Below are 26,117 nucleotides of genomic sequence, written 5' to 3' on the forward strand. Positions count from 1 at the left end.
GAAATAATGAAAAAAAATAACTAGAAAAGAAAAAAAAGAGAAAGAAAATGTAAATGAGAGAATATGAACATCAAAAAACAAAAACGAATAATAACAAAAAGAAAATAAATGAACAAACAAACAAATTCACCAGATAGAAAAGAGAATATAAACATTAACAATAACAAAACAAATAAAACAACAAAACAAGAAAATAAACAAATAAAACTCCAAACACCAACACTGCCACAAAACAAATCAAATCTCTCTCTCTCTCTCTCTCTCTCTCTCTCTCTCTCTTGAATTCATTAAACGCAAACTCGAACGCACACGGACATAGTTGAGTCGCGTGACGTCAGAGGGCGCCGCGTGACGTAATGGTGACGTCACGACCTGCGATCTACCGTGACAACAGCGCAGGGATGACAACAGCTGACGAGGGGCAACAAACGAGGATGTAAACAAAGAGATGAAAACAAGGATGAGGATGAGATGAAGATGATGATGATGATGATGATTGAGAGGAATGAGAACAAAGAGATGAAAAAGAAGAGGATGGGATGTAGATGCTTTGGATGAGACGAAGATGATGATAAGGAGATGAATGAAAATAGAAACAATAACAAAAATAAAGAGAAAAATGTGAAAAATAAGTCATGAATGAACAAATGACGTTTATGATAAGACGTTTAAGATGATGATGATGATGATGGTGGTAGTAGAGAATATGTTACATAGATGAAAGTGAATAAAAATGATAATAATTACAAAACTGACGATACATAAAACAACATAAGTGAAAAAAAACGAGATAAATAAGAAATAAAGGCAAAGATGATAGTAAAGATGATGATAAAAGGTGATGATAGCCTGTATAGAAGAAATAGAATAGGAACAATAATATAATGATGAATAACAACAAAAAAGGAGAAAAACGAGAAGAAAAACAAGATGATAAGATGGAGGATGCAGAGAGAGAGAGAGAGAGAGAGAGAGAGAGAGAGAGAGAGAGAGAGAGATTGCATGTGTATACTAATCTCACGCTCTCTTGCTTAGCTCCAGCAAATATGTATCACCACTCCTCCTCCTCCTCCTCCTCTTCTTCTTCTTCTTCCTCCTCCTTCATCTCTACTACCAAATCCTCCTCCTCTTCCATTTTCTATTTTTCCCTTTCACCATAACAATCACCAAGATATTCCTCCTCCTCCTCCTCCTTCTCCTCTTCTTCACTATTCTTCCATCTCCACATTCGTTTCCAGCCACGTATACAATACCTTCCCTCCTCCTCCTCCTCCTCCTCTTCCACCTGCTCCTCTCAAAGTTACACCTGTCCCCTGAACTTCGCACCTGTGTAACCTAAAAAAAAATCACACACACACTGAGTTCTCTCTCTCTCTGCCCGGAATTAAATGACTGACACAGCGATCAATTAGGAGGAGGAGGAGGAGGAGGAGGAGGAGGAGGAGGAGGAGGACTCAAAATCTTATGGGAGGATTAAAACACTGAATTAAAAAGAGATACATTAAAAGAGAATAACAAACCAGTAAGGAAGATTAAACCATAAATAAACCAATAAGGGATAAATAACCCATAAAGGAACAACATTAAAACAAATAGATAGATAGATAAATAGATAGATAGATAGATAGACAGACAGACAGACAGAATGAGACTGAAAACATGAACGATATCGATGAATTTCTTATAATAATAATAATAATAATAATAGTGACACACATCTCTTATCTGATTACTTTTATCTAATTCACGTGGACACTGATTATTATGCTCTCTCTCTCTCTCTCTCTCTCTCGCACTCACTTAAAACAGGAAAATGGGAAGCAATGTGAGCCTCCTCCTCTTCCTCTTCCTCCTCCTCCTCCTCCTCCTCCTCCTCTTGACGTCTGCTCACCCACACAGCACAAATCTCCTCCACAATGAACCCGAATAAACAGTAGTAGTAGTAGTAGTAGTAGTAGTAGTAGTAGTAGTAGTAGTAGTAAATATATAGAAGGAAAAAAAAAAAAGACCAAGAAGAAAATTTTGTTCTCGTGATGAAGTTGAAAGATTATTTTAGTGACCTTGAATTTCCTCCTCCTCCTCCTCCTCCTCCTTCTCCTCACCTTTATCCTTCTCATCTCGCATCCTCTCACCCCCTCCTCTCTCTCTCTCTCTCTCTCTCTCTCTCTCTCTCTCTCTCTCTGTGCTTACGTGAGTTTGTGGGTTAAAGAGGAGTGGAGGGGGGGAGGTGGGAGGTTGCAAGGTTGGGGGGGAGGCAAACATTGATCTGCGAAGGGGGGGGAGGGGGGTCGAGCATCTCTCTCTCTCTCTCTCTCTCATGACGCACTGACCTTGGCTTCCTCTTGCACTCTCTTCTTTTATCTTCCTCTTGTTACATCCTCCTCCTCCTCCTCCTCCTCTTCCTTTTCCTCCTCCTCCTCTTCATCTTCCTCCCTCTCTTCTTGCTGTTTGTGTTGTCCATGTTCCTCTATATGTGGAGAATTACTGAAGTATTGTATCCATTTTTCTTCTTGTTCCTCCTCCTCCTCCTCCTCTTCCTTTTCCTCCTCCTCCTCTTCATCTTCCTCCCTCTCTTCTTGCTGTTTGTGTTGTCCATGTTCCTCGTTATGTGGAGAATTACTGAAGTATTGTAACCATTTTTCTTCTTGTTCCTCCTCCTCCTACTCTTATTCCTCCTCCTCTTCCTCTTACGTTTAATTCTTTGTAAGGACGAGTTGAATAATTATTAAAAGATTGATGTAACTTTTTTTTCTGGTTATCCCTCCTCCTCCTCCTCCTCCTCCTCGTATGGTCCTAAATTCTCAGAAGTGTAATTAAAACATTTGTATGCTATGTCAAGTTTTCCTATTCCTCTTCCATATCCTTCGTCTCTTCCTCCTCTTCTTCCTCCTCCTCCTCCTCTTCCTCCTCTTCCTCCTCCTCTTACTCTCATTCCTCTTCTATTCTGCACGCAATTTGTTTGAAACGAGAAAACAAGTGAAAAAAGATAAAAGATGAGATAGATAATGAAAACGAAAATAAAAGTGAAGATAAAATAGATTGAAAATAAGGTGTCTACTTTTTTATTTGGTGACGATGTGGTTTTTTTCTTTCTTTCTTTCTTTCTTTCTTTCTTTCTTTCTCTGACCTTCCTTCGAGTGGATATAAAGCAGTGAAATATGACGCCTGGCTATATTTATTTGTTTATTTTAGGTACGTTTTCTTTCTTTCTTTATCTTTGTTCGTTTTGTTTGTATGCTTGTTTTATGATTTTTTTTTTCTTTTTTCTTTTTTTTCTTTTTTTTTCGTTCTCTTCTTTTGTTTGTTTGTCGTTTCTTTCCTTCTCTCTTTCTTTTTCATTTTTTTTATTTTGCTTTCTTTTTCTTCGTTTTTTGTTTGTTTCTTTAATGTTTCTTTGTTGTTTCTTTTTTACGTTTTCTTCTTTTGTTTGTTTGTTTGTCTTTGTTTGTTTCTTTCTTTCTTGATCTTATACTTACTTTTCTCCTCTTGCATTTTCTTTCTTCCTTACTTCACTTCCTTCCTTCCTTCCTTTCCTTCATTACATCCTAAAAATAACTAACTCCACGAAGCCTTTTGTTCACTTAATCACACACACTATTAACTAATTTCTCCCCCTCACAAAATCTACGCAAACAATGAGATTTAAAAAGAGAAAATATACACATGTGCATTAGGAACATTAGATTAAGTCGACGTATTTGCACTCTACGAAAGAAGAGAATTATTTTAGCAAGAGTTAAATTAAATGTAGCAAATGGAGGAGGAGGAGGAGGAGGAGGGAATGGTCATACGCTTTATACTTTGTGGTTTTGCATTGATCTCTCTCTCTCTCTCTCTCTCTCTCTCTCTCTCTCTCTCTCTCTCTCTCACCACACACATACTACTACTACTACTACTACCAACACTCAAGATAAGATAAACAAAACAAAACAAAACAACAAAAAAGACAAAATCAGACAAGCTAATATTGGGTCTTCTCTTCACGGCCACTTTTTTTGTTTGTTTGTTTTTTTCTTTTGCTTCTTTTCTTTTTCTTTTTTTTATCTCTTGATGTTTTACTTTCTTTCCTTCTTTCTTATTTTTATTCCCGTCTATCTATCTATCTTTCTTTCTTTCTTTCTTTTTGTTCCTTACTCTCGTTTTCTTCATCTTTGTTTTTACTCTTTCGGCAACGACTGAACGAAGCCACACACACACACACACACACACACACACACACACACACACACACACACGCACACACACACGCACACAAGCACAACCCTGACCTCAATACGGCACTGTATCGACGAGGAAGAGGCACTTATACCCTATCATAACACACACACACACACACACACACACACACACACACAGGCACATGCACACAGGCACAGACAGACACGGCTTTTATTGCTGCGGACAAAATAAGATAAAGTAAATAAAATAAAGAGTAAAGAAAATAGTCTAAGAAAAAACAGAAAGAAAAACACAAACTAAAACACTAAAAAAAAAGCCCTAGAATTAATCCAAACACCAGGGGGAAGGGGGGGGGAGGGGGAGGGGGGTCACAATCACAATCAGTCACTATGTAAAGGGAGGTCAAAGTGAGAGAGAGAGAGAGAGAGAGAGAGAGAGAGAGAGAGAGAGAGAGAGAGAGAGAGAGAGAGAGAGAGAGAGAGAGAGAGAGAGAGAATGATTGGGCTTAATGTTCTAATTCCAGCACATTTAGTCTTGCTTAACCTCCTCCTCCTCCTCCTCCTCCTTAATCTCTTCTTCATCTTCTTCCTTCTCTTTCACTTCATCTTCCTTTCTCCTTAGTCTCCTCTTCATCTTCCTTTCTTCCTCCTTTTTCCCGTCCTCAAAATCTTCATCTTCTTCCTTCTCTTTCTCTTCATCTTTCTTTCTCCTTGGTCTCCTCTTTATCTTCCTTTTTTCTCCTCCTCCTCCTCCTCCTCTTCTTACATCTCAACAATCCCCTCTTCCTGCTTATTCAATTCCTCCTCCTCCTCCTCCTCCTCTTCTTACATCTCAACAATCCCCTCTTCCTGCTTATTCAATTCCTCCTCCTCCTCCTCCTCTTCTTACATCTCAACAATCCCCTCTTCCTGCTTATTCAATTCCTCCTCCTCCTCCTCCTCTACTTACATTCAACTATCCCCTCTTCCTGCTTATTCAATTCCTCCTCCTCCTCCTAATTCTCTTCTTTCACCTCCATATTCATTCTAATAGCTGCCTCCCTCCTTCCCTCCCTCCCTTTGTGTGTGTGTGTGTGTGTGTGTGTGTGTGTGTGTGTGTGTGTGTGTGTGTGTGTGTAAGTTATTGGCTTTTATACCGGGAAACAAAAAAAGAAAAAAACACGAGCATACCTTCCTAATGAAAAAAAAAAAAAACAATGATAGAAGGTTGAATAAATTTTAAAGAACGAAACGAACAAGCAGACGAGAACGACAACGAGTGAGTACAAATGAGTCACTACCGCGAAATGTGTCCCGTAAAGGAGAAAAAAAAAAGTAAGAAAAAAAAGTAGGAAAGAATTAAAGTCCATTAGTTAGTCTGGGCGAACCCACCACTTCTTGACCCCCCACCCCACCCCACCCCACCCCTCCCCCCCCCCCCACCCAAACACACACACACACACACACACCCCGGATACAAGAACCAAGGCAGGAAACGAGAAAAAAATAAGATAAAGTAGAAGAGAAAATAAAATAAGAGAAAGTAGAGAAGAAAAATTGAAATAAAGTAAAGTGAAAAATGAAAATAAAGTAGAAGAGAAAAATGAAAATAAAGTAGCAGAGAAAACATAATAAGAGGAAGTAGAAGAGAAAAAATAAAATAAAGTAGAAGGGAAAACAAAATAAGAGAAAGTAGAGGAGAAAAGATGAAAAAGTAGAAGAGAAAACAAAATAAGAGAAAGTAGAGAAGAAAACAAAATGAAAATAAAGTAGAAGAGAAAACAAAATAAGAGAAAGTAGAGGAGAAAACAAAATGAAAATAAAGTAGAAAAGAAAACAAAATAAGAGAAAGTAGAGGAGAAAACAAAATGAAAATAAAGTAGAAGAGAAAACAAAATAAAAGAAAGTAGAAGAGAAAAATGAAAATAAAGTAGCAGAGAAAACAAAATAAGAGAAAGCAGAAGAGAAAACAATGAAAATAAAGTAGAAAATAAAACATAATAAAAGAAAGTAGAAGAGAAAACAAAATGAAAATAAAGAAAAAGAAAAAAAATAAAGTAGAAGATAAAATAAAATATGAGAAAGTAGAGGAGAAAAGTGAAAATAAAGTAGATGAGAAAACAAAACAAGAAAGTAGAAGAGAAAAATGAAAAAGTATAAAGAAAAACAAAATATATGAGTAGATAACAGAAAACAGAACAAAATAGTAAAATAGGAAAATGAAAATGAAGGAAAGTAGAAGAGAAAACAGAACTTAAATGAGAGTAGAAAAGATTACTGAAAATATATGAAAGTAAAAGTAAAATAGGAAACAAAAGATATAAGAAAGAGAAAATAAAAGAATACAATAAAAGTACGTAGCAAATATGACAAAAAATAAAATAGAGAAGAAATAGAAAAAAAAGTAGAGAAATAAAAAAAGAAAGAAAAGTAGAAAAGAAACCCCAAAACTTACATAAAAAAGAAAAAAAATAGCAAGGAAAATGATGAAGGAAAACTGAGAAGAAAACAAGATGTAAAATAGAAAAAGAATACAAACAGAATGAGAGAAAGTAAAAAAAGGAAAATAAAAGAAAAAAATACGAAGGAAAAAAATCGAAGCAAATGATAAAAAGAAAAGTAGTTGACAGACAGAAAAAAAAGTAAATATCCACTGAACACGAAACTCCTTTGTTCTCCTTTCGATCAAATCAACAAAACCAAATAAAACCGAGAAAAAAAAAAAATCACTTGTGTCGCCAGTTCTGCCTCGCCACGCACACACGAACACACGCACACATAACCCGTCAAACCAGCCGCTCAGGACAAAGGACTTCAGACTGACAGCAAAACAACAACAACAACAACAACAACAAGATCCCTTACTAACACTTCCTATCCTTAAGTGTTATTATCTCAGCAACACGCCTACTACTACTACTACTACTACTACTACTACTACTACTACAACTACTACTACTACTACTACTACTATGACAATGGTGATGAAGAAGAGGAAGAAAGCAAAGCAAATCGAATGCCAACAATAATAATGATAGTAGTAGTAGTAGTAGTAGTAGTAGTAGTAGTAGTAGTAGTAGTAGTAGTAGTAGTAGTAGTAGTAGTAGTAGTAGTAGTAGTCTGTTGTCTCTGTCCTCATTTATAATTCTTTTTAACAAACGATATATTGTACTTCTTGGAAAAGCGCATTCCTCTCTCTCTCTCTCTCTCTCTCTCTCTCTCTCTCTCTCTCTTCTACATTTCTTTTTTTCTTTCTCCCGTCCATCTTTATTTTCTACCTTTCCTTTTTATTTTCTTGTCTTTCATTGTCATTTCCTTTCCTTTCCCTTCTCCTTCCCTCTTCATTTCACCTTTTCCTTACCTTTCTCTCTCTCTCTCTCTCTCTCTCTCTCTCTTACTTCCTCCTCCTCCTCTTCTCACCATACAAAAGAAACATCAATGTAACTTATGATTTATTTATTTCATGCATAATTTCCTCTGATTAATCTTTTCCCATCATCGCGTCATTAGTGTTATTGAGGATGGGGCGAGGGTCATTAATGGTGCTATTAAGACAGACACTAATTGTTAGTTGATCTGATATGATACTGGACCCACTGCAAATTGGCGTGTGTGTGTGTGTGTGTGTGTGTGAAAGAAGGGAACAGATGAAAAGAGGAATGTAGAAGAGAAAGAAGAGAAGGCGATAAGGGGAGAAAGAGAAAAAGAAGAATGTACCGCAAGAGAACAAAGAGAAAGAGGAAGAGAAAGAGAAATAGAGAAATATAGATGAGACGGGAGAGAGAAAAAAATGTAAGAGAAAGAGGGGGACAAGAGAAAAGGAAGAAGGAAAAGAGAGAGAGAGAGAGAGAGAGAGAGAGAGAGAGAGAGAGAGAGAGAGAGAGAGAGAGAGAGAGAGAGAGAGAAAAGGAGGAGAGAAATAAAGAATGTAGAAGAGAAAAAAGGAGAGAAGAAGAAAGAGGTACGTAGGAGGAAGAAGGGAGAGAGAGAAATTCAAATGAAGAAGAGAGAGGAGAAAGAGAGGAGAAAGAGAGGAATGTTGCTATTACGAGTATACTTACCTCCCTTACCCCCTCCCTCCCCCCAATCATTACAAAAAAAAAAAAAAAGAAGGTCGTGACAGTGCTTCGACGCATACCACGTGAAACATTTAGTAAGGACAGTTCTTGGGATCGAACATGGGGGGGGGTAGAGAGTGATTGCCAAGCGACCACTGTGCCGTGCTATGTAGAATGTGTGTTAGTTTGTGCGTTGAGGATTTTAATATTTACAGGAGGAGAGAGTACAAAAGGATTGGGAGGAGGAGGAGGAGGAGAAGAACGAGGAGGAGGAGGAGGAGGAGGAGGAGGAGGAGGAAAAGTAAAAAGAAAAAAAAAGAAGATAAAAGAAAAGAAGAAAAGAAAAAGAAGGAAAAAAGAAGAGGAAGAAGAAAAAGAGGAAAGATAGAAAGGAAAAGAAAAGAAACGAAGAAGAAAAGAAGAAAAGAAAAAAGAGAAAAAGTAGATGAGGAAGGAAAAGAAAGATAGATAGAAAGAAAGAAGAAACGAAGAAGAAAAAAAAGAAAGAAAGGAGAACCCGACAGGAAACTAAATCACGGAACACACACACACACACACACACACACACACACACACACACACACACACACACACACACACACACACACACACACACACACACACACACACACGAGTAACCTCAGAAACAGGATACGAATAAAGGAGAACAAAAAAAATAATAACCAAACAAAAGAATAATGTGCAATAATAATAGATATCACCTCAGACCAGTAACCAACCCACATTATGTTAAGTCAGGCTGGAACAAAGGCAAAAATAACAAGAACAAGACAAGAACGAGACAAGAATAAGACAAAAGACAATAGATGAAGAAAGGAAATAAGATAAGAAAGCAGCCTTGAGATCGAAGTGTTAAATAAAATTAAATAAAACAAAAAACAATAAATGAGGAAGAAATGTAAATAAGACTTAGGTAGTAGGGACGTTCTAAGGTGTTAACAAAAAGATAACCGACCGTATAATAAGATAAAACAATAAAAAATAAGTAATAATAGAAAATAAGCAAGCATTTCAAGATAAGTAAATAAAGGAACAGTAGGAAGTATAAGTAAAATTTATCAGCCTTGGTAGTGACGTTGCAACCAGACTTTTTCAATCATCAAAACAAGCAAGTCTGTAACATAGATAAGCAAGTAAACAAGTTAAGAAAGCATTGGGAGGGAGATGCTGATAAACAAGGAACGACTGAGTGTTAAGCAAGCAATCAAACGAAGATAATAAGGAAATCAAGTAAAGAATATAATCAAGCAAACAATGAAATCAGGTCAAATAGTCAATAAGTATGACGTTGAATAAACAGAACCCGTGAGTATATGCCAAATCAGTCATGAAAACAGTAATTAAATAAGCGCGGCCTTGGTGGAGACGTTTTAAATGATGATAATTATAAAAAAAAGAACTTTAAGTCACCACCCCACATAATAAGCTTGATCGCATCGCTTCCCTCCTCTCCTGATGTCGCGCAGGGCTACCAACCGAAGCGACATAAACAAAAGAAATGCTAGCCTATCCGACATTAGCGCTAGACAGAGTAAAGACATAAATTCAGCGTTCATCCTCGACTTATCTAATATGTTTTTATTTATTATTATTTTTTTTACAACAAAGGAGACAGCTCAAGGGCACAAAAAAAAGAAAACAATGATAAAAAAAAAAAGCCCGCTACTCGCTTCTCCCAAAAAAGAATCAAAAGAGGTGGCCGAAAGAAAGGTCAATTTCGGGAGGAGAGGTGTCCTGATACCCTCCTTTTGAAAGAGTTCAAGTCGTAGGCAGGAGGAAATACAGATGAAGGAAGATTGTTCCAGAGTTTACCAGCATGAGGGATGAAAGAGTGAAGATGTTGGTTAACTCTTGCATAAGGGGTTTGGACAGTATAGGGATGAGCATGAGTAGAAAGTCGTGTGCAGCGGGGCCGCGGGAGGAGGGGAGGCATGCAGTTAGCAAGTTCAGAAGAGCAGTCAGCGTGGAAATATCGATAGAAGATAGAAAGAGAGGCAACATCGCGGCGGAATTTAAGAGGTAGAAGACTATCAGTAGGAGGAGGAAAGCTGATGAGACGAAGAGCCTTAGACTCCACTCTGTCCAGAAGAGCTGTGTGAGTGGAGCCTCCCCACACGTGAGATGCATACTCCATACGAGGGCGGACAAGGCCCCTGTATATGGATACCAACTGCGCGGGGGAGAAGAACTGGCGGAGACGATACAGAACGCCCAACCTCGAGGAAGCTGATTTAGCGAGAGAGGAGATATGAAGTTTCCAGTTGAGATTTTGAGTTAAGGATAGACCGAGGATGTTTAGTGTTGAAGACGGTGACAGCTGAGTGTTGTCGAAAAATAGGGGATAGGTGTTTGGAAGATTGTGTCGAGTTGATAGGTGGAGAAATTGAGTTTGCGAGGCATTGAAGGACACAAGGTTCCTTCTGCCCCAATCGGAAATGATAGCAAGGTCTGAGGTTAAGCGTTCTGCAGCCTCCAGTCTGGAGTCGTGTACTTCCTGTTGAGAGGGTCTTCTATTGAAAGAAGTTGAATAATGCAGAGTGGAGTCGTCGGCGTATGAGTGGACAGGACAGTTTGTTATGGAAAGAAGATCATTGATGAATAATAGGAAGAGAGTGGGTGATAGGACAGAGCCCTGTGGAACGCCACTGTTGATAGGTTTAGGGGAAGAGCAGTGACCGTCTACCACCGCAGAGATAGAACGGCCGGAAAGGAAACTGGAGATAAAGGAACAGAGAGAGGGATAGAATCCGAAAGAGGGCAGTTTAGAAAGCAAAGACTGGTGCCAGACTCTATCGAAGGCTTTCGATATGTCAAGCGCAACAGAGAAAGTTTCACCGAAACGGCTAAGAGAGGATGACCAAGAGTCAGTTAAGAGAACGTCCCTTGCGGAATCCATACTGGCGATCAGATAGAAGTTTAGAAGTGGAAAGGTGCTTTTGAATCTTCCGGTTAAGGATTGATTCAAAAGCTTTAGATAGACAGGAAAGTAAAGCTATAGGGCGGTAGTTTGAGGGATTGGAACGGTCACCCTTCTTAGGCACAGGCTGTACAAAGGCATACTTCCAGCAGGAAGGAAAGATAGATGTTGATAGACAGAGACGAAAGAGTTTAACCAGGCAGGGTGTCAGCACAGAAGCACAGTTTTTAAGGACAATAGGAGGCACTCCATCAGGTCCATAAGCCTTCTGAGAGTTGAGGCCAGAGAGGGCATAGAAAACATCATTTGGAAGAATCTTAATAACAGGCATAAAGGAGTCAGAGGGGGGATGAGTAGGAGGAATATGCCCAGAATCGTCCAGGGTGGAGTTCTTACAGAAAGTTTGAGCGAAGAGTTCAGCCTTAGAGACAGATGAGACGGCAGTGCTGCCGTCAGGGTTAAAGAGAGGAGGGAAAGAGGAAGAAGTGAAATTGGAGGAGATATTTTTGGCTAGATGCCAGAAGTCACGGGAAGAGTTAGAAGAAGCAAGGTGTTGACATTTTATATTAATGAAAGAAGTTTTGGTAAGTCGGAGAATAGATTTGGCACGATTCCGGGCTGAAATGTAAAGATCAAAGTTAGCGGGAGTTCGAAGGCTCTGGAGCCTTTTGTGAGCTGCCTCTCTATCTTTAATAGCACGAGAACAAGCATGATTAAACCAAGGCTTTTTAGCATGAGGAGTAGAGAAGGTACGTGGAATGTATGCCTCCATTCCAGAGACAATCATCTCTGTGATGCGCTGAGCACACACAGAGGGGTCTCTCTCCTGGAAGCAGTAATCATTTCACGGGAAATCAGAAAAGTACATCCTCAGGTCGTCCCACCGAGCTGAAGCAAAATGCCAGAAGCATCGCCTCTTCGGTGGGTCCAGAGGATGTACAGGAGCGATAGGACAGGATACAGAAATAAGGTTATGATCGGAGGAGCCCAACGGAGAGAACAGTTTGACAGAGTAAGCAGAAGGATTAGAGGTAAGGAAGAGGTCTAGAATGTTGGGCCTGTCTCCAAGACGGTCGGGAATACGAGTAGGGTGCTGAACCAGCTGCTCTAGGTCGCTGAGGAGAGCAAAGTTGTTGGCTTGTTCACCAGGATGGTCAGTGAAAGAGGATGAAAACCAAAGCTGGTGGTGAACATTGAAATCTCCCAAGATGGAGATTTCAGCAAAGGGAGAGTGAATCAAGATGTGCTCCACTTTAGAGTTCAAATAGTCAAAGAATTTTACATAGTTAGTAGAGTTAGGCGAGAGATAAACAGCACAAATGTATTTAGTAATAGAATGACAATGAAGTCTTAGCCAGATGGTGGAAAATTCAGAAAAATTCTCTCAAAATGTTCTCTTGCATATAACTGTCAGTTCACAAGGTTCAGAATTGTTTATTATCGACATTATCTCACAAGGACGAGGAGACAAATATGAGCAAGATGGCAATGCGAGGTATCTGAAAGTGACCTCTATACGAGTATTCTATTTTATTTTCTTGGAGCGCTTAGCGGGCTTTTTCTTTGTTTAATTTTCTTTCTTTCTTCATTTCTCTCTTTCCTTTCTTCTTTTTGTCCTTTATCTGCTTCCCTCACTGTGAGAAAATAAATACAAATAAAAGTTAGCCTATCCTCCACATTTTAATTAACTTTCCTCTTATCGCGGAAACTCGGCCGGGAACTTTTTGGCTGCGGAATCATGTCCACAAACAATGCAGTGAGGACAGTTTGTTTACCTCTGTTATGGCGGTCAAGGTGTTCCAGTCAAGGGCTTATACTAATTGTTTCCCTCGCTTGTGTCTGCGCAGGTAAGCGAAAGCAAACACACAACGCCCCAGAAAGATATTAAAACGTTACAGCAAATATATATCCAGTCAAGGGCTTATACTAATTGCTTCCCCCGCTTGTGTCTGCGCAGGTAAAGGAAAACAAACACACAACGCCCCAGAAAGATATTAAAACGTTACAGCAAATATATATCCAGTCAAGGGCTTATACTAATTGCTTCCCCCGCTTGTGTCTGCGCAGGTAAAGGAAAACAAACACACAACACACCAGAAAGATATTAAAACGTTACAGCAAATATATCTTTTAGGCTATATTACATACATATTACACTTCATACGCATTATATACATTACATCATATTCATATACATACACATTACATACAAATCATACACTGCTGACTATCTATGCAATGAAAAGGTGATAAATAGTCGTGAATATCGTGCTCTCAGTTCTCTTTACATGTTATGCAAAATTTAGTCTGGTGCAACTTATTCTAAGCATAGCGATGTTTCAGTTTTATTTACGTCATTTACACCAATTAGCTTTTTTTCTATTACTTTTCTATGATTTTTTTTCTTTCTTAACCAACATTTAATCTGTATTTTCCCATTAAAACAAATAAACAATTACATAAACAAATCCAATATTACTTAATTCACATAACCCCATCTATATCATCTACGCCAATTAGTTTTTTTTCTATTACTTTTCAATGATTTTTTTCTTTTACAACCAACAATTAATCTGTATTTTTCCATTAAAACAAACAATTATATAAACAAGTCCAATACTACTTAATTCACATAACCCCATCTATATCATCTACGCCAATTAGTTTTTCCTATTACTTTTCAATGATTTTTTTCTTTATCAACCAACAATTAATCTGTATTTTTCCATTAAAACAAATAAACAATTATATAAACAAATCCAATACTACTTAGTTAATTCACATATACCCATCACTAGTTCAGTTATATCTTGTGGCTCACTCTGCATCTATCATAACGAATAAACTAATGTCCAGAATACATATATAAACAAATGCATTACTAAACAGGGCAACATAACCGTTAAGCCTATTCAAAACGGGTTGAGTTGAGGGCTTTTTTTTCTTGCCCTTGAACTGTTTACTGTAAAAAACAAAAAAACAAAAAAAGAAGCAGGGCACGATTCAGTTACATTATATCGTCACACAATCAGTATTTCTCTATTCCAATCAACAAAGAAGTGAATATATGAACAAACACATTAATACACAACCGTTAAATCATGTAAACCCATCAGGAGCCTGTGCGCGGATCAGTTGCTGTGCCACGCGCCAGCCGGCATGCAAACAACCACACACACACTGCCCGCGCCCCGACCCAGTAACCCGTTTGTCCGTCCTTCGTCCCGGCGGAAGATGATAAACTGCGTCGTGGCGCCACTCGTCGTCTTGCGGAAGTGACTCGTGTAAACACCTTTTTTATTTGTGTTTCCTTCTTCCGTATATGCAAGAATGACTAGATAATGTTTGTTGACATAATCATCGGATGTGTTGCAGTTCTTTTTCTTGCCCATTTCCTTCTTCCGTATATGCAGGGATGAGTAGATATTGTACGTTAACTGTTGACAATTATACGTCAGAGGTGTTGGTGGAGTCAATTGTTTAAACGAAGTAGCTTTTTATATCGTTTAGTTATTTTTCTTGTCCATTTCCTTCTTCCGTATATGCAGGGATGAGTAGATATTATACATTAACTGTTCACATAATTTTATATTAGAGGTGTTGGTGGAGTCAATTGTTTAACGAAGTAGCTTTTTTCTATCGTTTCCAGTTATTTTTTCTTCGTTTCCTTCTTCCTATATTTTTTTTTACAACAAAGGAGGCAGCTCAAGGGCACACACACACACACACACAAAAAAAAAAAAAAAAAAACCGATGATGGAGTGCCTCCTATTGTCCTTAAAAACTGTGCCTCCGTGCTGTCACCCTGCCTGGTCAAACTCTTTCGCCTCTGCCTGTCAACATCTACCTTTCCTTCTTGCTGGAAGTATGCCTTCATACAGCCTGTGCCTAAGAAGGATGACCGCTCCAATCCCTCAAACTACCGTCCTATAGCTTTACTTTCTTGTCTATCTAAAGCTTTTGAATCAATCCTTAACCGGAAGATTCAAAAGCACCTTTCCACTTCTGACCTTCTATCTGATCGCCAGTATGGGTTCCGCAAGGGGCGTTCTACTGGTGATCTCCTAGCCTTCTTAACGGACTCTTGGTCGTCCTCTCTTAGCCATTTCGGTGAAACCTTTGCTATTGCGCTGGACATGTCAAAAGCTTTTGATAGGGTCTGGCACAAATCTTTGCTTTCCAAACTACCCTCCTACGGTTTCTATCCTTCTCTCTGCACCTTTATCTCCAGTTTCCTTTCTGACCGTTCTATTTCTGCCGTAGTAGACGGTCACTGTTCTTCCCCTAAATCTATTAACAGTGGTGTCCCACAGGGTTCTGTCCTATCTCCCACTCTTTTTCTGTTGTTCATTGATGATCTTCTTTCCAAAACGAACTGTCCTATCCATTCCTACGCCGATGATTCCACTCTGCATTACTCAACTTCTTTTAATAGAAGACCCACCCTACAGGAACTTAACGACTCAAGGCTGGAGGCTGCAGAACGCTTAACCTCAGACCTTACTATTATTTCCGATTGGGGCAAGAGGAACCTGGTGTCCTTCAACGCCTCAAAAACACAGTTTATCCACCTATCCACTCGACACAATCTTCCAAACAACTATCCCCTATTCTTTGACAACACTCACCTATCACCTTCCTCAACACTAAACATCCTCGGTCTATCCTTAACTCAAAATCTCAACTGAAAACTTCATATCTCATCTCTTACTAAATCAGCTTCCTCGAGGCTGGGCGTTCTGTACCGTCTCCGCCAGTTCTTCTCCCCTGCACAGTTGCTGTCCATATACAGGGGCCTTGTCCGCCCTCGTATGGAGTATGCATCTCATGTGTGGGGGGGCTCCACTCACACAGCTCTTCTGGACAGAGTGGAGGCTAAGGCTCTTCGTCTCATCAGCTTTCCTCCTCATACTGATAGTCTTCTACCTCTTAAATTCCGCCGCAATGTTGCCTCTCTTTCTATCTTCTATCGATATTTCCACGCTGACTGCTTTTCTGAACTTGCTAACTGCATGCCTCCCCCCCTCCCGCGACCCCGCTGCACTCGACTTTCTACTCATGCTCATCCCTATACTGTCCAAACCCCTTATGCAAGAGTTAACCAGCATCTTCACTCTTTCATCCCTCACGCTGGTAAACTGTGGAACAATCTTCCTTCATCTGTATTTCCTCCTGCCTACGACTTGAACTCTTTCAAGAGAAGGGTATCAGGACATCTCTCCTCCCGTATTTGATCTTGCTTTCGGCCACCTCTTTTGTTTCTTTTTTAGGAGCAGGGATGAGTAGATACTGTACGTTAACTGTTGACATAATTATCAGAGGTGTTGGTGGAGTCAATTGTTTAAATGAAGTAGCTTTTTCTATCGTTTCCAGTTATTTTTCTTCCGTTTCCTTCTTCCGCATATGCAGGGATGAGTAGATACTGTACATTTACTGTTTACATATCGGAACTTTTGTATATGAAGTATTGATGGAGCTATTTGTTTAAACGAAATAGCTTTTTTTCTATCGTTTCCAGTTATTTTTTTCTTCCGTTTCCTTCTTCCGCATATACAGAGATGACTAGGTACTGTACGTTTACTGTTGACATATCGGAGGTATATATAAAAGAGGTGTTGATTGTTTAATTGTTTGAAGACTAACTTTTGCTACCGTTTCCGGCTTTTTTCTTTATTAGTGTTTGTTTGTTACTGATAAATCGTCCATCAGTGTCAATTTAAATGCACTTCTTAACTCTTATTTTCGCTATCTTACCTTTGTTCTCTCCTTCCGTATACAGAAATGACATGGTGGATTATCATTCAAAACCGCCTATTCTTACGTCAATTTAAGTAGGGGCTATTAGTGGAAATGAAACAGAGTGGGAAATCATGTTAAATTCAGAATCTGCTATCTTCCTCCTGCCCTCCTTAATACACTTATCAACGCTTACTTACTCCATCTTTTCCTGGTTCTCTTCTTCCGGATGCAACGATGACATGACGGTTTACTATTCAAAATCGCCTATTCTTACGTCAATGCAAATACCTACACCTCTTACACGTCAATTTAAATATACATCTCATCTCTTTGCTCCATCTTTTCCTTGTTTTCTTCCTCCAAGTGCAGTGGTGACATGACAGTTTATTATTCAAAATCGTCTATTCTTACGTCAATTCAGATACACCTCTTACATGTCAGTTTAAACACACTTCTCAACTCTTTATTTTTCCATCTTTTCCTAGTTATGACGGTTTATTATTCAAAAGCGTCTGTTCTTACGTCAATGCAAATACACTTCTTGCGTCAATTTAAAAACACTTCTCAACTCTTATATTCTCCATCTTTTCCTTGTTTTCTTCCTTCAAATGCAGCAATGAAAGGTCAGCGTGAGGGAGGCATATGTATGCAAACTTCATCATTGTAAAACTGTGTTGCAAATATACGGGTTTTGTTGTTGTTACCTATTATTATTGTAAGAGGCAAATCAGGTAAAGAGGGAGGAATGCAGACATTATAAGCGGGCTCTTCTGCATTCCCTAAACACCTGAGACGCGGAGATAGAGAAACTGAAAATGAAAGCAATGAGAGAGGAGAAAGAGGACGAGAGAATACAGAAGAGAATTAGAGGGACAGAAGGGTAGGCTAATGAGTATCTTAAACTACACAACAAACATATAGATAATAAAAAGGTCATTCGTAAAAGCCTACAAACATCAACATCATCAACATCGAATCAAGTGAAGCAGGTTAGGGTCTCCAATCTAGGCTGTGTTTGTGTTTGTTTGTTTGTATGTATGTATGTATGTATGTATGTATATATATATATCTATATATATATATATATATATATATATATATATATGTGTGTGTGTGTGTGCCAGTGTTTGTTTATATGTATACGTATGTGTATGTGTGTGTGTCGGGGGGGGGCAGAGGATTGTGAATGTGTGTGCGTGTTTTAGTTAAGGGGATTGTGTGTGTGTGTGTGTGTGTGTGTGTGTGTGTGATCGGATCAATATACATTCCTCTAACCTACAATAACTACTAGACCTTCCTCCTCCTCCTCCTCCTTCTCCTCCTCTTCCTCTTCCTCCGCCTCATTCGTTATCTCCGACCTCCACGATTCGCAGAACACTCAACAAGGAAAAAAATAAATAATAGAAGACCACAAATAAAACTAAATAAACTCTGATTCTCTTCGCTTTCCATCACCACCATCATCATCATCATCATCATCATTATCAGGAGCATCTTTATCTCATGGCAAACAACAACAACAACAGCAAGAAGAATGTGGTTTGCGGAAGGAGTAAAAAGGAAGGACATGGAAGGACACGACAATTATTATTTTTTGAACTATTATTTGTGGGTTCGATAACTACTTCCTCTTCCCCGTCCTCTTCCATCCCTCCCTCCCTCCTTCCTTCCTGCATTCCTTCCTTCCTAATCCTTTCTCCCCCTCTCCCTCCTTCCTTCCTGTATCGCCGAGGTCAAACTCATTTTCCTCGCTATCAAAATTCGAATGCATAACATGACTCACACAAACAAACGTATAAGAGCAACCACTACTACTACTACTACTACTGAAGACGATTAAGAAACACGTCAATTAAGCAAAAGGACAGAAAAAAGAAAAAAAAATAATAACAATAATAAAAAAATGTAAGAATTAATATGAAAAAAATCACACCCATTAAGATCAAAATGGCACATGGAGAGAAACTAAACAAAAAATATAAAAAAAAAGGTGGGAAAGGTCATGTTTCTGCACGAGTGAACGAACATAGAGGGAAAATAGGTAGGCCTATAATAAAAAAACGAGAAAAAAGTATTGAAAGTTAAAAAAGAAAGGAAAAAAACATATAGATAAAGAATAAAAAGAACCTACATAAAAAAAAAATATATATATACTACACACTTCAGCAAAATCCCCAAAACAAGATATAAAAAAAAACAAGTAAACGAAAACTGAATCCAGCAACAACTCAACCACGACCCAGACCAAGACCAAGCTTCCGGCTTTACATAAGGGGTGAAAAAATGACGTTCCTGCCTCACCTTCACGCGAGACTTCCCTCCTTGCCGACACACGGAGGAGGAGAGAAAAACACGGCGAGGTAATTACAACCTTTCAGAACACTCCCGGGAAAGACAGAAGGTCATTTTGTTCTTCTTTTTTTAAGGGACTCCAGTGTTAAAATGTTTCCTACTGTGATGGCTGGATGACTGAGTACGTGGAGTGGATAAGTAAATACATAAAAGGATGAAGAAGTAGATGAATAAATGATAAATATATGAAGAAAGACAGAGAAGAGAATGGAGAGTTACGTAAAAAGATAAACAGAGGATTAAGAGGATTGAGAGATAAGTAAATGCATGAGTAAATAAACATATGATAACTACATGGAGAGAGAAGAAAAAGAATATGACGAAAATAAGAAAGATAGTAGCTATAGATTAATAGATATAGATAGATAGACAGATACATAGATAGATAAATAGATGGATAGATAGATAGGTAGATACAGACAGATAGAAAGCATACTTGACTACAACATTAGATACATAAATGGATAAGAAAGATAAAAAATAAAGATATAGATTAAAAGATACGGATAAATAGATAGATGTGGATAGATAGATAGCCGGATAGATGGATATATGGATGGATAGAAAGTATACATAACCCCAACATTCAAAGCAGTCCCAAGAAAGACAGGACGGCATTAATATTTTCAAGGAAGCGGTGAGCGTGACAAAAATTCCTTCCTAGTGTGAGTGTGTGAGTTGGTTCGTAAAAAGAATAAACAAAGAAATACCTAAATAAATAAAAACTAGAATACATAAACTCGTGAAAGAACAACAAAATAAAGGAAATAGTATAAACTGATGTCTAAATTTATTTCTGTAGAGTGGAGACGTAGAAAACACATTCGTAAGCGCTTTCTCGCATTACATATTCAGTTGGTATGTCTATATTTCTAGGCTTTTTTTGAAGTCGTATTAGTATGTATGAAGTTACGAGGCTAGTTTGACTTTTTAATCACATTTTTGGGGACGAAGTTAACTATAAGCGCTGGATTTTCAGTTAAATCGACATATTGCAAAGTCAGTCGTAAAAAAAACTATATAAAAATTCAACAAAACCTGCTAACGGGTCAAAAAAGGGTCAAATCAGCCACATTATTTCTGACGAAGATTAATGTGGCGTTAAAAAAAAAATAATAATAAATCAGGCGATACTGATCTGCGCTTCTCGCCCTACATATCCTTTGGTATTACTTAATTAATTGATTGATAGTTTATTGTTGCAAGTAAAAACAACAAAGGAGAAGGGTGGAGCATGCCATCCCAACCCCCAGGCAGTAAAGAGTGTGATTATACAACTAAGGATACATGTGGAAATAGCACCAGGAAACTAAAAAGATGGTAGGTCGGGACAAGTGCTAAAAAATAAAGGCCTTGATTTAGTCAGGGGAGTAGACATAAGGGATATTTTTGGCCTTTTATGGATCCCTCGCGGTCTCTTTCAACACCGTATCCATGCGCGTTCGTTTTATCTCTATGAGCGATAAAAACAGGGGGCAACGGCCGTCTGTTCGTCCACTGGTGACTTGAGATGCCACGCTCCTCCTCCTCCTTCTTCTCCAGGGAATGTTTTGTTTACAGTCCGGTCAGCTGATGCGCGCGTGGACAGCAACAGCAACCACCCACCCATACACACCCAAGCTTGTTTTATTTATATTTATCTTGTTGTTATTCTTGTCTGGTTCTGTTCTTGCTCTTCTGAATGTAATCTTGTCGCTGTTCCTTGCTTGTTCTTCGTATGTAAATTGTTGTTGTTGTTGTTGTTGTTGTTGTTGTTGTTGTTGTTTATGTATGTTCTTTATTCGCATGAAGTTAGAATTTGTATATAATGTAAGGTGCCTCATTATTATTATTGTTATTATTGTTATTATTATTATTATTATCATATTTTTCGCTTATTTTCCTTGCAGACGAAACAAAGGAAGAGATGACGCTTTTTTTTCCTGAGAGAGAGAGAGAGAGAGAGAGAGAGAGAGAGAGAGAGAGATATTCAGGTCCCCATCACATTAATTCAAAGACCAAAGCACCATCACCTCTCTCTCTCTCTCTCTCTCTCTCTCTGATCAACACTTCTTATCGGCCTCCGTATCAAGGCTCAACGCAAGCTCTCTTATCACCACGTTACCTTCATCACCTTTATCTGTGTGACGCAGAGACCTGGAGATAAACAGTGAGACTATCAGATCTCACCATTTCTTTCCCTAGTCCTGTACACGGTGTTCATTGCCTGCCTTTCTCAACCCTTCTCGTATCTTCTCTCCCTCGTGACAGAAGGACAGAGATAAAGGGTCAGACCACCACAGGCTCAAGGGTTAGGTTAGGTTAAGTTAGGTTAGGTTAGGTTAGGTTAGGTTATTTTTTTGTTTCCTGGTGCTACTTCCACATGTATCCTAAGTTGTATAATCACACTATGTACTGCCTGGGGGTTGGGATGGCATGTTCCTCCCTTCTCCTTTGTTGTTTACTTGCAACAATAAACTATTAATCAATCAATCAATCAATCAATCAATCAAATGTGGCCTAGCGCAACAATAGCGTATGCCAGCGATTCTTAATTAACAAGACCGTGGGCTAATATTGATTTATGAAAAAAATATGCAAAATTAGCGCCTTTATTAAGTTTAGTTTTCTATAGTTTAGTTAGGCTTACCATTGTTTAATAAATCTGGAAGGGAATTTTGTCTACATAGGCGTGGAGGGAAAGACCCGTTCTTTTCTTTCCCCGCCCCTTAACAGCATAGAGGCGGTAATGGCAGCAGCGTTCTATTCTAACTTTCTTTTTTTTCTTTCTAACGGTACTGAGGGGACAGAGGCTCAAAATATCATTAAAAGAGACTGATGCAATACCTCGCTCCAAGTTGCTCATATGTACCAAGAGAACAAAAGAATGCCAGAGAAAATTAAGATATCACAAATACATTATTAATTTTGGCTCCAGAGGTGACTTCTCTCTCTCTCTCTCTCTCTCTCTCTCTCTCTCTCTCTCGTGGAAATGTTAGAGGACACGAGAGAAAGTTTGTGTATCTTTCACACACACACAGAGAGAGAGAGAGAGAGAGAGAGAGAGAGAGATCGTCATTCCAGCCTCTGACGTCATTTCACTCTCTCTCTCTCTCTCTCTCTCTCTCTCTCTCTCTCTCTCTCTCTCCCTGAATAATATATCTTCAATTACGTAACTGATCGATAATAAAAAATAATAAAAAATCATGCAGCAAGACGAAACAGTAAAATAAATCACAATAGAATAATAATTAGATATAAACTAAATGACCTGATCTCATTAATACAGGGAGATTATCGTGCGCTACGTATAAATTATTGTACAGGTTATAAATATCGTATGCACTTGTAATCCACTGCTGCCCGTGGTAAGGAAGAGCAAAGCAATGATCAGAGAGAAAGAATGGGAAGGAATAAGGAGATGAAAAAGTATTAGAAGAAGAAGAAGAAGAAGAAGAAGAAGAAGAAGAAGAAGAAGAGCAACGATGAGAAGAAAAGAATGGGAAAGAAAAAGGTGATGGGAGAGGATTAGACGAAAAAGAAGAAATAGAAGAAGGAGGAGGAGGAGGAGAAGAAAGAAGAAGAGGAAGAACAAGAAGTAAGAAAGACAAGAATGAATAACAAATGAGAAAAGAGAATAAAAAGGAGAAAATAAAGAAAATGAGAAAGAAAAGACGGAAGAAAGCTAGACGTTAGAAGCAAAATAAAGAAAAGGAAGAATTTAAGGAGGAGGAGGAGGAGGAGGAATTTTGTTACGTAAAAAATAAAGTATACGAAAATAGCCTTAGTAACCAAGTCCGGTCAAGCAACATCTCATGACACACTGATAATACAGGTTGATGTGATAACGGGGAAAAAAAAAACATGATGTAATTCAGAAATCCCAATTCTTGCATACATACAGGAAACAGAGTCAAGAATTCCATGTATCAAACTAAGTGTAATAATAAAGGAATACGAGAATACAACGCAGGTTAATCAAATGTTACCGTATATAGAAGAAAGAGTAGGAATAGGAAAGAAAAAGGTGATGAGAAAGTATGAGACGAAAAAGAAGATGAAGAAAAAATAAGAAGGCAAGAATAAGGAACAAGTGAGAGAGAATTAGAAAGGGAAGTAAAAGAAAATGAAAGACAAGATGGAAGGAAAATTGGAAAGAAAGAAACAAAATGGACAAAAAAAGATAGGAATTGAGGAGGCGTAAACACAAAATAGGTTAATTAGATGTTACCGTATATATAATAAACGAAAAAGAATCATATACTCGTGATAAACAAGATAAATGCAGATTACGTCACTTAGTTAACATAAAAGTGACATCAACAAACACCCTCAGTAAACAATGCTCATAAAATGATAAACAGCATGACTAATTATCGCTTTTTTACAGTAGAGGAAGCAGCTCAAGGGTAAAAAATAAATGAGAGAAAAAAAAGCCCGCTAATCACCGCCCCATTCAATGTTATAAGTAGGAAAACAAACGAAAAAGTAACACAGAAAACTTTAAAGATGAAGAAAAATATGAATGTAAGCAAAATATGTAAATTGGTCGGTATTTCATGATGACCTTTATAATCTTGCTTCGTTTATACATCCAGGTGTAGCAAACTCATTAAATTGCACCTGAGTCTTACCTTCATCCTTCCCGTTCATCGTCATCACTTATACCTGTGTCACATTTAGTCTTTTTTTAGTCATCAGTCATCTAACGTTTATGCCCTTCTTCTTTTTGGTCATCCTTATCACCTGCTACCGATTATACTTGCATGCATATCTCCCTCCTGATCACCCTTATCAATGAAATCACATGTCATTTCTGGTAATCGTCACCACATCAAACGTTCTTCTTATTGTCATTCAAGCAACACGTGTAACTGCCTCTTATCTTTGTCATTCAGGGTCATCTTCTTATAAAACCTCTGCATGTTTAGTCATCTCAATTAAAGTTTGCAGCAGTATATTAGGTATGTCATTTTAGGTCATCATCGTCATTCAATCAACACGTGTAGCTGCCTCTTATCTTTGTCATTCAGGGTCTTCTTATAAAACCTCTGCATGTTAAGTCATCTCAAAGTTTGCAGCAGTATATTAAGTATGTCATTTTAGGTCATCGTCATTCAGTTGACACGTGCAACCGCCTTTTAACTGTCATTCTTGGTCATCGTCAACTAAAAGCGTGTGCACTTTGTTTTGACATCTCTGTATCTTCGCTGCGTCATATCAGGTCATCTTCGTCATTTAATTAACATATACGACAACATTAACAATCAACAGGTGCAATTTCCTCTTACCTTTGTCATTCTTGGTCAACTAAAAACGTGTGCACCTTGTTTTGTCATCTCTGTATCTTCGCTGCGTCATATCAGGTCATCATAATTTAGTTAACACGAGTCAACATTAGAAATCAACAGGTGCAATTTCCTCTTACCTTTGTCATCTGTATTAGTATCTTCACTATGTCATATCAGGTCATCATCGTCATTTAAGTAACACATGCGACAACATTAACAATCAACAGGTGCAATTTCCTCTTACCTTTGTCGTTCCTGGTCATCCTCATCACAGGGTGCTCGCGTTCCATCCTCCGCCACTCTTCTTCCCCGCTGAGAGGCTCCATCGTAGGCGTGGGTGCCATTACTCGCCCAAGAGCGGAGCAGAGGGTCAAGAAGGCTTTGTTCAGTAGCGCCGTTATCTCACTAAGCTTTTCTCTTCCTTCCTCAAGCGCGGATGATAGCGAATAAAACGCGTCGGGATACTTAAATGTCACGCGATCCTTCTTTTCCTTCCAATTGTCGACCGTTTTGTTGCTAGAGTCCGCCCGCGTAGTAATGTCAGAGGGTGCAATATGTTTCGCTATCTTTCCCTGATTTCAGTGTTTTAAAGCCGCTTGGGGTGTTTCAGAGCTTCAAGTAAGTGTGATTTGCCGCGGTGGTGAAGTGTCCAGAGCTGTCACCGAGTCTAAGAGCACCAAACACCGAAAAATGACCGCGGAAAGAGAACCAAAGTGCGAGCGTTTTGATTCCTGCGTCGCGATCTCAAGTCTTGGGTTCCCTTGCGTGGGCGAGTTGATGAGGTTTTTCTTGACTGGCTTACAGGTTCTGTGTCTGCCACGTTTCCCTAAGCCACCAGAGCAGGTAATGACGATGCAGTCCCAGGGGAAGCCGTTTATATACGAGGGATATCACCCGTGACCTTCGTGGGGGCAATACGGACCAGAGGACAGGCTAACACGGAGCGGTGGTTAATGTGATCTTCCTTCCGGATTGAGAGGAACACGGAAGAGCCTCAAAGGACGAGTGGCAAGGGATTATAGGAGAGTGGATTCCGCGTGTGACAGGTGTCGGGATGGGACCTCGGGGGTAGCACTTGTGATTACTATATTTTCTACATAGAGTTTTCGTATCAAGTGGTTTCAAGACTCAAAGGACGAGAGGCAAGGGGTTTTAGGAGAGTGGATTCCGTGTGTGACAGGTGTCGGGATGGGACCTCGGGGGTAGCACTTGTAATTAATATATTTTCCACATGAGTTTTCGGATCAAGTACGTGGCTTTAAACTCTCGTGTCCAAAGCTGTAGAGTCAGATAGCGTTTAAGGAGAGTGGTTTCCGTGTGTGACAGGTGTCGGGATGGGGGCTCGGGGATAGCACTTGTGGTTAATATACTTTCTACATAAGAGTTTTCATATCAAGTACGTGGCTTTAAACTCTCGTGTCCAAAGCTACAGAGTCAGATAGCGTGAGTATTCTCCTATGGCAAGCTGGAGAGTGTACAGGCCACCTCAGGTCCTCGTAAGGGTAGGAGGCGTTGTTTGTGCTGGTAAATGATTGAAACTAACAAGCCCAAAGCACCACTGAGTCGCTATAGCCTTCGGTCAGCCCGTACTCCTTGTGGTACG

General features: G+C 38.9%; 1 protein-coding gene across 1 annotated transcript in view; it reads right to left on the bottom strand.

The window, feature by feature from the left end:
- Nucleotides 1–25,698, bottom strand: part of LOC126980280 (6-phosphofructo-2-kinase/fructose-2,6-bisphosphatase 1-like) — a 75,456-nt gene extending 49,758 nt beyond the window's left edge. Inside the window, exon 1 of the mRNA XM_050829985.1 lies at nt 24,759–25,698. Coding sequence (XP_050685942.1) covers nt 24,759–24,858 — 100 coding nt within the window. The 5' untranslated portion in view covers nt 24,859–25,698. The remainder of the gene's footprint in view (nt 1–24,758) is intronic.
- Between the last annotated feature and the right edge of the window lie 419 nt (nt 25,699–26,117).

This window comes from Eriocheir sinensis, chromosome 44 (genome assembly GCF_024679095.1).
Source record: "Eriocheir sinensis breed Jianghai 21 chromosome 44, ASM2467909v1, whole genome shotgun sequence".
Taxonomy (NCBI): Eukaryota; Metazoa; Arthropoda; class Malacostraca; order Decapoda; family Varunidae; genus Eriocheir; species Eriocheir sinensis.